The 13917-nt window shown below is 37.5% G+C and overlaps 1 protein-coding gene and 1 long non-coding RNA gene across 10 annotated transcripts in view; one reads left to right on the top strand and one right to left on the bottom strand.

The window, feature by feature from the left end:
• ARB2A (ARB2 cotranscriptional regulator A) overlaps positions 1-13917 on the bottom strand; it is a 209396-nt gene that overhangs the window by 14263 nt on the left and 181216 nt on the right. For 2 of the 9 annotated variants that reach the window (XM_083465447.1, XM_083465441.1), the window contains exon 11: positions 8736-10850. The exons of the other annotated variants lie outside the window; for them this stretch is intronic. In XM_083465447.1, coding sequence (XP_083321573.1) covers positions 10831-10850 — 20 coding nt within the window. In that variant the 3' untranslated portion in view covers positions 8736-10830. Of the gene's footprint in view, positions 1-8735; positions 10851-13917 lie in introns of those variants that run through there. 9 annotated transcript variants of the gene reach the window in all.
• LOC310688773 lies at positions 6781-13044 on the top strand. Its single transcript, XR_014517168.1, has 2 exons — positions 6781-7771; positions 8059-13044. It is a non-coding gene; the product is annotated as an uncharacterized lncRNA (long non-coding RNA).

Here is a 13917-nt window from a genome sequence, read left to right as displayed (position 1 = left end):
GGAATTTTCCATACTTCACTGCAAAATACCAGGAAGGCATATATTTCAGTTTTAAGACCAAAACAACTTGAGTAGAAAGTAAGTTGTGGAACATGGATCATTTTGGCAAAAGCAGTTTAAAACAAAAACCAAAAGGGGAGTAAGTTAGTGGTCTAGGGATAAGAAGGCAGGCCCTGTAATGGATCAGTAACTATTTGAAGAACCCAAGAGAGTTGGAATAATGGGCAGTTGTCACAATGAAAGGATGTAACAGTGGGGTTCCCAAGATCCAGAACTGGACCGGTGCTTTTAAATTTGTTCATACATTAACTGCAGTTACAGGTGAGCAGTGAGGGGGCCAAGTCTGTTGTGACATCAAATTGTTCAGAGTGGTAAAACCAAAAACTGGATGAATGAGCATTAAAATGGCAAATGTGTTTCAATTTAAAGGGATGTTAAATACTAAAATACAATTTAGCATTATGTTCACGAGCCTTGAACTCATGTGTTCCCTTCTCCCCTCTGGAGTGGCTGTAAGGAGATCTGAAGTTTTCACTTCCATTTTTAATTAGCAGCTGCTTAGCAAACTTCAAACTCTGCTTAATATTAACTATGTTTTATTGAATTCAAGCTGGGGCTGCAAAGGAAGATATGAAGAATTGGGAGTGCACTCCCACTTCTTCCTTTGATGTTGAATCACCTGACATCAGATGATTGGCAGATAGGCAGTCCCACACATCTGGCTCTAAACCACAAGCCAAATACAGTTCCCCATCCCTGCACTAAACAATAGTTTAGCATTATGTCCAGAAGCAGCCAATATGTGCAAAATCTATACACCCCAATTACACAGTACTGCTTTTTTAGCTGGAGTGGAAGGGAGGATAACTTCATTGTTGCACCAAACAAATTTATACTGATGCAGTGAATATTGACCCTCTGCTTATTAGAGTGATCTTTGGTGGTCTCTGCTAATGAACATTGCTGGAAAAGGCAGACAATGGTTATCTAGTCTACGATTTTATGGATAGTGATCATTGCTACGGGTCAAGTACACCAATAGTGCAATCATAAAGTTAATAACCTCTGCCTTAAGAGCTTTACATGAGAGTGTCTCAGAAGAACATTGCTTCTTTTAACACACAGCCTTTTGAGATACATTATTTATAATTTATAGCCAATCTGAAGCAGAAAGATTTTCCCATGCAAGTTATAGTAATCAATACAACTCTGTGCCTATTATAATCCAATGAGTCAAAGAAAGAGAAAAAGCTAGATAAAAGCTGCAGCTCTGCAAATGAATCAGTGGTTTACATTAGATGTGCAAAAAATGTACTGTAAAAGCATATTGGAGAAATTGCTTTCAATACTGCAATTCCACAGCTGAATGTCAGACTGAAAATGAACTATATATATATTCAAGCTATAAGTGTGTTATTTTATTTCACATGTATCACAGTCCACCCTTATTTTGTCTAACTTAAAAAAATGGTTCACAGTGGCCTAAGGCTTGTAGTTCAAAGTGAACTCAAAAAGTCTTTCAGATATGAGTTTTGTCAAACAGGGCTAACATGGAAATTAGCACATGCGGCTGAAAGCATTCATTGTATTAATTAGTAATCAATCCATTCATTAATCACAGTTTTAAAATGAGAATTATTTAACTGAAGCTGTACTTGGTGAAAGGATGTTTTGTTCTGATGGTATTGTTGTTCACAATCTGTTTGCAACTCTTGAATCAAACAATGTGTTTAAATTGTGTTCTAAATGAAACATTATTTATCAGTCAAAAGAAACTAATATTTTAATTGCATACTAGCAGCTGTGGGTTTCATTAAGAGCTTTGATGAAAAGTCTACAAGGTGAATGAAACTAGATGTACTTAATGAAGTTACCAATTTTCTGGCATTTTGAGTCTTCAGATGAGAGTATACAAAAACAAAAATAATCCGGAGACTCCTGATAAAGTCCTTAGGGTGGAGTCCATAATACAGTGGCATCACAACAGTCCAATTAACATTAAAGGAATGGTCCTAGAATGACAGCCACCTAAGTGGGGGGTCTCTTTCTACTTTCAGCAGAAGCAAAAATTCCACGCATGAGATTTGGGAAGAAAGACAGCTATTATAGAGTAACATTAATTATTTCAAAACAATATGCTGTGATCTCCATCATACAGAAAAACACTGAGTTATCCTACTTGAGCTGTGTTGTTTGAGTATGCCACCCTGCAAGACAACTGGGCAACATCTGTCTCTTTTTTGTATCTGCTTGTGATAGTTGTTACTAGAATCTAAAGACAGACTAATCCTATTCCTTTCAGGTGAAGTGGCATAACAAGGGGCATATAACATATGTGCATGTTGATTCTCAAAAGTAAGTCTCCTTGTTGTACAGAGATGTTTAAACGTTTTTACAACTAACATATCAAAACCATACCTATAATTACAGTCCCAGGTTTTGTTTACAATAAAAATCAAGATGTTGTAATGGAAAAGTTATCAGCTAAGAATTGGTGAACAGCAATTCTGTGTCATCATCTATAAAATATGTAAGCTACAATGCCAAAACACCAATGAACAAACACCAAGGAAAAGTAGTTCTAAAACAAGTAGCATCAGGGAGAAATAGTTCTGTTTAGCATATAGTTCTACCTCTACTGCCTCTATGCCTAATAATTGTTGGCCCATGGGGTTTTGTTGTTGCTCCGTTTAACAAGTCCTAGACATTTTGTATAAATAAGTTTTTGTGTCATGTTTTAGAGACAGGCTTGGTCTGAGGAACATGCTGCCATGGAAACAGAATAATGTCTGGAGGGGCCAAATGCGAAACATAGTTTAAATTTCAGTCAGTATCAATCACGGATATGAAAAAGGAAATATGGCAACTTTGTTAGTAGGGCCCTTTCCTTTGGCAGGTGCTGAGTCTCAGCAGATAAATGGTAGAATAATTCACTGTAGACTGGGACAACCAGTGTTTTCTACAGGAGGCAGAGTCCAAGTATTAACTTTGATCTGAGGCCCTTGCTCAAAAAAACCAGTTCCTGATGTTCACCTATCTTGTTCAATATTCTGTATAACAGAATTGAAGAATCCTTTTTAGCCCAGTGGCCACATTCCCTTATATGAAACTTTCCAGCGGCTGCAAACCTACTTATTTTTAAATACAGAGTTTGTGAAAAGCTTTTAATTTTTTTAAAAAATCAACCATATAAGATGACTAGATCACGCCTTTATAGAGGGTTAATGACACACAACAAATTGTTGCCTGTATAATACTGTTTTTAAAAATGGGGTGGTGCAGTGAAATGCCATGCTAATTTAAAGGATAAACCTTCTGCAGAAAGATGCAAACCATCTAGAAAGTGCGGTTATGTACTGGAAGAAAAAGTAGCAGGTTGAACTGAAGCCAATAGTAGTAGTCTAAACCAGCAGCATTAGCAAATGTGAACACAAGAGCTTGAAGTTTAGTGTTTGTAAAGGACTGTATGAGTTAATGCAAAAACTGACATTTCTACAGAAGAAAAAGAACGGAAGCACAGCATAGAGCCAATAAAGATGGATCAATAATGTAAACATGCAATAATATAATTTTAAACATTATAACGATAATGTGCTAAATTAGGAGCATTTGGTTTTCTAATTAACATTTTCAAATTTCTGAAACTACCCTACGCCTAATAGCAGGATCAAAGAGTTCCCATTTATCTTTGGAAAGCATGCTACATTAGGGTTTTTTTGCTGCTGTTGCCAAAATGACTAAGATGCTTTGCACTGATAACTCTTAGTGATATGATAGTGACTATTTTTGGTAGTCCACTGAGTGTTTGATAACTGAACATTAAAAATAGGATATGCCATATGTTCTGGTTTAGTTGTTACTCAGCCTACATTTAATAAAAATACTCTGAAAATTATACTTTTTCTTAATGTGGATCATTATTTTAACTCACAAGTCATACATGTGCCATATATCAACATGTTTCAAAATAGGCACCAACTACCTCTGTAAATCTACATCCTCCCAGTAAACCTTGATGCATGTTTCTAAATAATATGCATTGAAAAGGGTAATTTTGATCACCATGATGGTAAAATTGTAGCTTTGCAGTCTGTATTTCAGATAGACTAGATCTTTAGTGAAACTGGTATCATTGCAATGGTTGAAACTACCTGGAACTTGGTGCATTACACATTTTATTCCCAGAGACAGTCTAGGGTTTGGGGTGCCTTGGGCAATCTGGAGAGCTCCCTTTTCTGTTGGTGGGTCATGGCAGCTTACATGGCTGGAGCAATCAAAGCAGCATCATTACAATTTCTCTTAATGCCCCAGAACGCTACTACTTCAGGGGCATTGTGGGAAATTCAAATTGCAAAGGAAAGGAGATCTAAGGCAGATGTTAATAGTGGGGCTTAAAGGCGTGCTTGGGCCCTGGCAGCTGTCCAAGGGTGTCAGGTGCCAACACTGATCCTGGGTAGATGTGTGACCATTCAAACTATTCAAGAATCATCCCTCTGGAAAAGCAAGAGAAAACTCATATAGGTTCAGGAGGGCTGAAGTCTTAAGAATCTTAAATATAAAGGGACACTTTTAATTCTAAAAAAAAATTCAAAAAAATTCAAGGAAATGTTTAAATAGAAGATACAGTGGTGCCTCGCAAGATGAAATTAATCCGTTCCGCGAGTCTCTTCGTCTAGCGGTTTTTTCGTCTTGCGAAGCAACCCTATTAGCGGCTTAGCGCTATTAGCGGTTTAGCAGCTATTAAAGGCTTAGCGGCTATTAAAGGATTAGCGGATTAGCGGCTAAAAGGCTATTAGCGGCTTGGCGGCTTAGAAAAAGGGGGGGAGCGGAAAAAAATCAGAACACTTGCAAGACGTTTTCGTCTTGCAAAGCAAGCCCATAGGGAAAATCGTCTTGCGAAGCAGCTCAAAAACGGAAAACCCTTTCGTCTAGCGGGTTTTCCGTCTTGCGGGGCACCACTGTACTGAAATCACCTCAAAGTTCAGTGTGTTTCAGATGCAACAATTAACTTAGTTTGCAGTAGTGACTGTACAATTTACACTGGCTAGAATATATATTTGATTTCTCTGCTAAATTATAACCTGTATTAACAGTATTCACAAATATCAGAAATAGCATAAGAGGATCAAATGGGTATTTTTAAAAAAATGTTATTTATGAAAGTTTTATTCTATGGCTTATGCTGTTTGTAAATTTTAAGAATGCTCTTCAGTGGCAGCAATTACAGGTGAAACTGGAAAAATTAGAATATCATGGAAAAGTTCATTTATTTCAGTAATTCAATTTAAAAGGTGAAACTAATATATGAGATAGACTCATGACATGCAAAGCGAGATATGTCAAGCCTTTATTTATTATAATTGTGATGATTATGGCATACAGCTGATGAAAACCCCAAATTAACAATCTCAGAAAATTAGAATATTGTGAAAAGGTGCAGTAGCTATTCAATCCATAACACCTGCAATGGGTTCCTGAGCCTTTAAATGGTCTCTCAGTCTGGTTCAGTAGGAAGCACAATCATGGGGAAGGCTGCTGACCTGACAGTTGTGCAGAAAGCCATCACTGAGACCCTCCATAAGGAGGGAAAGCCTCAAAAGGTAATTGCAGAAGAAGTTGGATGTTCCCAAAGTGCTGTATTGAAGCATATTAATGGAAAGTTATGCAGAAGGGAAAAGTGTGGAAGAAAAAGGTGCACAAGCAGCAGGGAGGACCGCAGCCTGGAGAGGATTATCAGGAAAAGACCATTCAAATGTGTTGGAGACTTTCACAAGGAGTGGACTGAGGCTGGAGTTAGTGCACCAACAGCCACCACACACAGACGGATCCTGGAGAGGGGCTTCAAATGTCATATTCCTCTTGTCAAGCCGCTCCTGAACAAGAAACAACGTCAGAAGCGTCTTACCTGGGCTAAAGAAAAAAAGAACTGGTCTGTTGCTCTGTGGTTCGATTCCTCTTTTCTGATGAGAGCAACTTTTGCATCTCATTTGGAAACCAAGGACCCAGAGTCTGGAGGAAGAATGGGGAGGCACACAATGCCAGATGCTTGAAGTCCAGTGTGAAGTTTCCACAGTCTGTGTTGATTTGGGGAGCCATGTCATCAGCTGGTGTTGGTCCACTGTGCTTCATTAAGTCCAGGGTCAACGCAGCAGTCTACCAGGAGATTTTGGAGCACTTCATGCTTCCTTCCGCAGATGAGCTTTATGGGGATGCTGACTTCATTTTCCAGCAGGACTTGGCACCTGCCCAGACTGCCAAAAGTACCAAAACCTGGTTCAATGCCCATGGGATTACTGTGCTTGATTGGCCAGCAAACTTGCCTGACTTGAACCCCATAGAGAATCTATGGGGCATTGCCAAGAGAAAGATGAGAGACATGAGACCGAGCAATGCAGAAGAGCTGAAGGCTGCTATTGAAGCATCCTGGTATTCCATAACACCTCAGCAGTGCCACAGGCTGATAGCATCCATGCCACGCCGCATTGAGGCAGTAATTGATGCAAAAGGGGCCCAAACCAAGTACTGAGTACATATGCATGCTTCTACTTCTCAGAGGTCCACTACTGCTTTATTTGCAATCCTTGTTTTGCTGATTTCATTTAGTATTTTAATTTTCTGAGATTGTTAATTTGGGGTTTTCATCAGCTGTACACCATAATCATCACAATTATAACAAATAAAGGCTTGACATATTTTGCTTTGCATGTCATGAGTCTATCCCATATATTAGTTTCACCTTTTAAGGTGAATTATTGAATTTCACCTGTACTGAGAATTACTGAGTTTCACCTGTACTGTAAGGTTTACACAGTCTATTTCTCTTTAGAGTACATAGTACACCTGCAATATAACAGGGCTGTAATTTTCATGCTACTGGTTTCAGGAGTCAAAAGTGCTTCTTTAGAGCAGTAAAACAGAAAATGTGGCCTATAAATAACTTATATTTGAGTTTAGTTATTATGGTAAATAAGATTATTATACTCATAAACAAATCTGCTTGTTACCTATGGCATTTTTATTTTGTCATATAATTATTTCATGTACATCTCTTCACAGATGTATAAACTATATTTTCAGGAAAATTGCCACAAAGCGTTGTTAATATGCTGAAAAGTGGTATATTTGTGTTAGGTACTATAATAATAGATATGAAACATATTTGTATTCATAGATAGCTGCCAAATACCATTTTGTTACAGTACAAACAGGTTGATATTGTTAAAAGGAAATAGCTCATGACTTATCTGTTTTTCAAATTCAAAGATGTTTGGATCTAAACAGCTACTTGGGATAGCGTTTTGTAAGGGGCTTGTGTTAGCTGAATGAAATTGTAAAGTTTTTTTCCTTTGACACCTGACACCCCCTTCATACCCTATCACAAGCTGCTTTTGATTCTTCCCTCAGTTTCAAAAGCGGTTTGCCAGAAAACATGAGAAAATGCTGTCCAAGGAACACAAATCTAATGTCTCTCTGGGCTCATAGAACTAGTTTCATGGTTCTTGGATGCTTGTCACAGTTCAAAAAGTGTGACGATGCCTACTTCAGTGTTAATGGACACGCAGCTATGGATTTCAACAGCCTTCTATAAATTCAATTAAATCAAGCTGTATTTCTATTTAACAAATCGTTTCCATTGTTTTCTAGTTTCATATCTGTCCATCATGACTACTGTTATTCGGGTATTGGCAGTAAAGTAAATCTAAAACCTACACAAGGATAGAGAAAGTTTATTGAAGGTAATGTTGCTCTAAAATCCTAAGAAGGTACAGTGGTGGCCCGCAAGACGAATGCCTCGCAAGACGAAAAACTCACTTGATGAAAGAGTTTTCCGTTTTTTGAGTCGTTCCGCAAGACGAATTTCCCTATGGGCTTGCTTTGCAAGACAAAACGTCTTGCGAGTTCTTGCGAGTTTGTTTCCTTTTTCTTAAAGCCGCTAAGCCGTTAATAGCCGCTAAGCCGTTAAGCCGCTAATAGCCGTGCTTCACAAGACGAAAAAACCGCAAGACGAAGAGACTCACGGAATGGATTAATTTCGTCTTGCGAGGCACCACTGTATAGAGTCCATTAAGTTAGAAATCTGAAGGGGGGCGGGAATTCTTTCCAAACTTCTATTGGCAGAATCTTATTGTTAAAGTAAGAATCTGCCTCACCAAAACACGATGTTAATTTTGAGGTGTAAAAATAAACCAAGGAGGTAGCTGAAGTAGAAAAAGCAATACTAATGAGTGGCTTCAACTGTTTAAAAAATGAGTGCATAAATTGTAAATTGTAAATTCATATGTTATTTCTGGATATAATAAATAATGTTTTATGACATTTTGGTAATAAGGACCACCAAGAGCAGAAGTGATTCTTGATTTAAACCTAAGCAGTACACAAGATCAGGTGCAAATGTGCTTTCACAATCATACATATATGAGCGGAATATATTCCTTCATCAATATTCAGGAGGGGAAGTTTCTCAAAAATGAAGGTACTGAAGGTTGAAATATCATTACGAAGCTTGTAGTTTATATAAAACAACTATAATATAGATTCAATAGGAATCTATAGGACTCATCAGAAAAGACTCAAAAGCGCCAAAGGATGCTCATAGACAAAATGCAAATTAAGGAAGTTATGAAAGGGAAGAGGAATTATTTTAAAATTGTGCTCACATGAGGAAATTGAAAAAGAACACAAACTGGAAAACAAAAAGCACAAATTGACTATAAGAAAAGGCAAAAATATAAATATAAAAACCAATAACAAATGTTTATTTACATTCACTAGATGCTGGAAGTGAGCCAGAAGAACAGTAGCCCAGTTTACATGTAACACTAAACCATGGTTTAGCACTGACAAGACTCTGTGAGCTGAATGAAGCTTTGGGTTTGCATGCTTTTCCTTTCCCTCCGCTCCTCTAATGTACTTGGGAGGACTTCTGCCAAGTTTAGTTTTTCTTCCAAAGACCCTTGGTTCCACTTTCTTTGCCCAATGTAGTAGTTCCAGACAGATATTTATTGTGGAATTTTATTTATTGATTTAATTTATTTATTGCATGTAAATTTGCTACAGTTCACATGAAGCCATCCCCTCCCCCAGAACATTTTTCATGGAAAATTTCACGGGTTGTTGTTTTTTTAAAAAACCTGTTGCCAAATATGTGTTTGTGATATTACACTCCCATTTGAAAGCACACTATGGCACTGAAGGCATTTTATTCATAATAAACATCTGTATCGTGCATGGCTCTAACTTGGCTGCAACCAACTAGATAAAGATCTTGAAGTGAAAAGGCTTACTGGAAATCATTTGTCCAGGAAGAGAAAACATTTACAAAAGAATTGAAAAGAAAACTGTAAATATAATGCCAATATGTAAACTTACATTGCAGCCACAGGCAAGTCCAGTTTAGTTTGTGTTGGAGGTGGAGAAGATGTCTAAGGGGAACACTACAGAAATCAATAACTTTATGAACAATGTGGAGTAAGTGACTAGATTATCTCTATTTCACAATATAGTACTGAATCTTGGGCTATCCAATAAAACGGATGGGCTGTAGTAGACTGAAATAGATATTTCTTTACACAATATATAAAAGTAATGGAATTCACTGTACATGGGGAAAATGGCCCTCACTTAGATGGCTATGAAAAGGATTAGACAAATTCATGAAAGATAAATCTATCAACTGTTATTAGTTAAGAGTGCTAAGTGGGTCCTCGATGTTCAGAAGTAGTTTATCACCCATCACAAAAAAGGAATAAAACAGGGCTATCACTCTCATGTCCTATTTGTTACCTTTCTACTATTGGAAGCAGAATTCAAAACTAGAACTCTGTCCAATTCAGCAAGGCAAATTTTTTTATAGTGGTGCCAAACATTGTAATATCATAGTTGAGCTTTCATTGTGTGTGAAAAGAGATGAATAATTTCCACTGATTAAAAATTGATGGTTCAATAACCACCTGTGGATTCCCTGATAATTACCAGGGAGTGACAGGGACTAAACAACTGCACAGCCTGATGACACTGGTGCCTGGAGTTTTTATGCCAATGGATGGGTTTGATGCCAATGAATGTGTGATGGATTTCCTTTGTCACACCATTTGGAAATCTTTTAACTGAATTGATTTATATATATATTTTTGGGGGGGAGGATATTATACTCCTCCTTTGATTATACCACATCAGAATGCAGGTAGGGGAATCACGTGTCTCTGTGCTAGATTACAAACATTCTCTCTGACATGTTAGCTTTCCAGAGCTTGGAAGTTTTTGACACAGCATTCTGAAGTGGTGGAGTATCAGGAGAACTGTACTATATGCTTTTTTTCTGGGTAGCTCATATGAAGATTTGCATGATAAACCGGGTTACATGTTTCAGGGAAGGTCTGGAAAGTTGCTGCACAGAAGTGGCTCACACACAGATATGAACACCTACTATATTTTGCACACAAGTCCCTGGGAACATACTCTACTTAAATCCATATAATCATATGTGACCCTCCTTACATTCCCCATTGAGATAGTTTCTGCTCTGTTAGCTTATGGGCATATTTATGTAATCACATAAGACTGTACAGCATTTTACAAAAAGCAGAAACAAGATAAGTTATCTAAATAATCTGTAACAGCAATCAAATCTGTCACAATACTTCTCATGAATCACTGATTTCAGTGCTTTCATTCATCTGCATTTTGGACTTTACCATATAAGATGTATTCTAAATGCCAGGGCAAGTATGACACCATAAATATTTAGTTCTGCAGAATTTTGTCTTCCTGCACCAGTGGCTGTGTTGAGGCCTTTCTGAAGAACCAAGTGATCTTCCTTCTCAGTGAGTTTCACACCCACCTCCTTCCTTCTGCCAAACGGGAAACATTCAAGAAATAAGGTTTTCAATCTCACATAGTGTGGTATTTTTCTTCTAGAGAAACTAGTTAGGCATTTAAAATGCCCAAATAACAAAGTATCAAGGAAATCAATGACAAACTATCAACACTAATATAATTTCAAAGGGCAAGTTTAAAAATAAAGCAAGCAAAACAGTTAAGTATGTGAATGCTAATAATGCAGCCAATATAAAATATCACTAGTAAGAAGGGCAAGAAAATGATTAGGAAGGAAAAAATAAAACTAATGTGAAATGATTTTGTTATTCTGGATAATTTTTCTTTTCTTTTCATGATAACATTACAAATATATGCAGATATGTTAATAGTGCTCTTTCCAGCTATGACCTTGGGTACCAGCCATTCAATGGCAGGTTGGTCCCAAATGTCTGAATTGAAGCTGACCTGATGGATCAAATCCTGTGGGTCTTGAATTTCCATTTCAAAAGCTTAGTATCCTATCTCATTTATGATCAACCTCCTGTAACTAAGAGACAGTTGTAGCTTAACAACTTTACTTTAGTAAGGATAACTGGGGCTCTGAGAACTGCATTATAAAATGTACTTACAACACAGCTGCTAATAGGCCTTAATGATTCTTGATTATGTTTCAATGAAAGGCAACCAAGTAACAGGCTACTGATCTTGTAGATCAAACAACTTTTCTGCAGCCTCACATAGACTGCAGCTGCTACCTACTTCTTATGCCAGTGCAAACATCACCGCAGAATGTACAATTGTGCAATAAATATCTTAGCATATTTAAAGCAGTTCCCCATGATTCAATAGTCACATTAGCAACTATACATATAAGGAAGACAAAAATTTTGAAGACACTGCAATGAAACTGCTTTCTATTATTGGTAGAGGGTGATATGGTAGCCTGGATAATGAAGTAAAGAAATATTGTGATATTAACAAACAGATATTCTTAAACAGATCTGTATGGATCTTTAAATATTTCTCATTAAGAAAGGTACTTCTTATAGTAGTCATGCTGTGGATTTTGTTCTAACATTCTAATAGAATCCTGCTTGCAGAATTTTATTTTAACTCTGTAAACTGCAAGTAAATAATGATAAGACATCCTAGCCTGTCTGATAATCTTTGACAACAATTCTAACAGTGCCATTGTGGCCACTGGAGAAACCTGCATGTACTAAACCCTGACCCACAGAGCCTTTTATCTGCATGTGTACTCTCCACAGGCCAAGCAAATAAAGGCCAACTGATAATTTACACATGAATGAACTTTCTCTGCAGAGTAGGCACCAGAGACATTTCTTTTCTCTGTTATTGAGAGAAAAGCAGCCAGGTCTGAGCTTGTCTCACCAGAAATCATACAAGTGAAACAGTGATATGTCCGAAAATGGCAGATCAGCAAAGGAAAGCTGTTCTGAATGCCTGATAAAAAATGGCAGCCACAAAGGACTAGAAGAATATTTAGCTTGAAACAGGTCTGACAATAACAATGGGTCTTTATCCTATTCCAAACAGGTAGTGCCTTACAAACTGAAATGCAGATACAATCCTGATAGAAGATTACACAAGATACCTGAATGGCTATCTTTAAAGAATTTAACCTGCATTTTAATGAAGTGTGAACTCTGGGTTTCTTGATATCTATCAGCTGCTATCAGTGCATCTAATTCTCCATCCATGGCTTAAATGAAAAGGCATGTGTCACCAAACAGCACCTGGCTATTTATTTGGGTTTTGAATCAACACATCCTAAAGCTTCAAGGTCAGTTACAATAAATGTATAAACCTGTAATGATTTTTTGGGGATAACGCAAGTCTATTGCTATTTTATTTATTTAAAGACGAGATAGAACAAGAAATCTAAAAAGGGACACAGCATAGTTTGTAAGCTGAAAAATTGTAGAACATAGCTACGTAAGGCTTTTCATCAGTGTTTGAAATTTGCCAGGCGGCAGGTGCATTTTGCACCTGGCTGTTGGCCACTTGCAACCAAGTGAAGATGCCTAGGCGCTAGGATGCTGCTTCACATCTCCACCATCTGGAGGTGCATAAGTAGATCAATGACTACTTCTGCCAGGGGCGGAATTAGGTAACATGGCACCCTGAGTAAGGACAAAATTTGGCATCCCCTGAAAAGGACAAATATATATATGCACCCCCTTCTATTCTGTTTATACCCCCTCCCCAAATACTTATTATTTTCGTAGTAATTCCTTTTGGTACAGTTGCTTATTTATGGAACTTCTCAGCAGATACCTGTATAACTATAGGCATTATTATTATTATTATTATTATTATTATTATTATTATTATTATTATTATTTTGCACCCCCTCAGCTTGGTGCCCTGTGCAGAGGAAGCACCCACACCACCCTAAATCTAGTGCAGATACTACAACCCATGTCCCATTCTCAGACTATTTGCTCCCAGGAGAATTTTCCAAGATAGTTCCAGACACTAGACACCTTTAGATTTATTAGATACAAATATGGCTAACCTCTCAAAATCTGTAACTGCCCTAGCAGTCAATTCTGGATAGATATATACAGTACCTAACAAATTTTGCATTACATTATTTATTTTCAGTATGTTGAGAAGCCAATCTTCCATGTGCTTCCATCATGTATTGTGAGTGGTTCATATAGAAGAAGGAAGAGATTACTAAATTAGAGGTAATTTTCAGAAATATGATTCAGCCTCTAGCATTATTTCTCCATTCATGTCAGCTGATGAGGCCCTGCTTCCACTGCACTATTTCTTGCTGATGCTTGGCTTAAACTAGGGATAGTACTGGAATAACATACTTCCCTTGACTATCATTTGTTCTGAATAGATTTTCCATAGTGTACCTCACCAATGATCCCAATGAAGGTCATGGGAACACAAGAAACTGCCTTATACAGAGTCAGAGCATTGAGCCTGTATTGTGACTGGCAGTGGCTATTTATCCAGGGTTGTCAGAGAAAGGACTTTCACAATCCTACCTGGAGATGCTGGGATCTGAACCTGGAAGCTTCAGCATGCAAAACATGTGCTCTACCATGGATCTATGGCCCC

This window comes from Podarcis liolepis (assembly GCF_965112155.1).
Source record: "Podarcis liolepis genome assembly, chromosome: 11".
Taxonomy (NCBI): Eukaryota; Metazoa; Chordata; class Lepidosauria; order Squamata; family Lacertidae; genus Podarcis; species Podarcis liolepis.
This window is presented reverse-complemented; position numbering and strand designations above follow the sequence as displayed.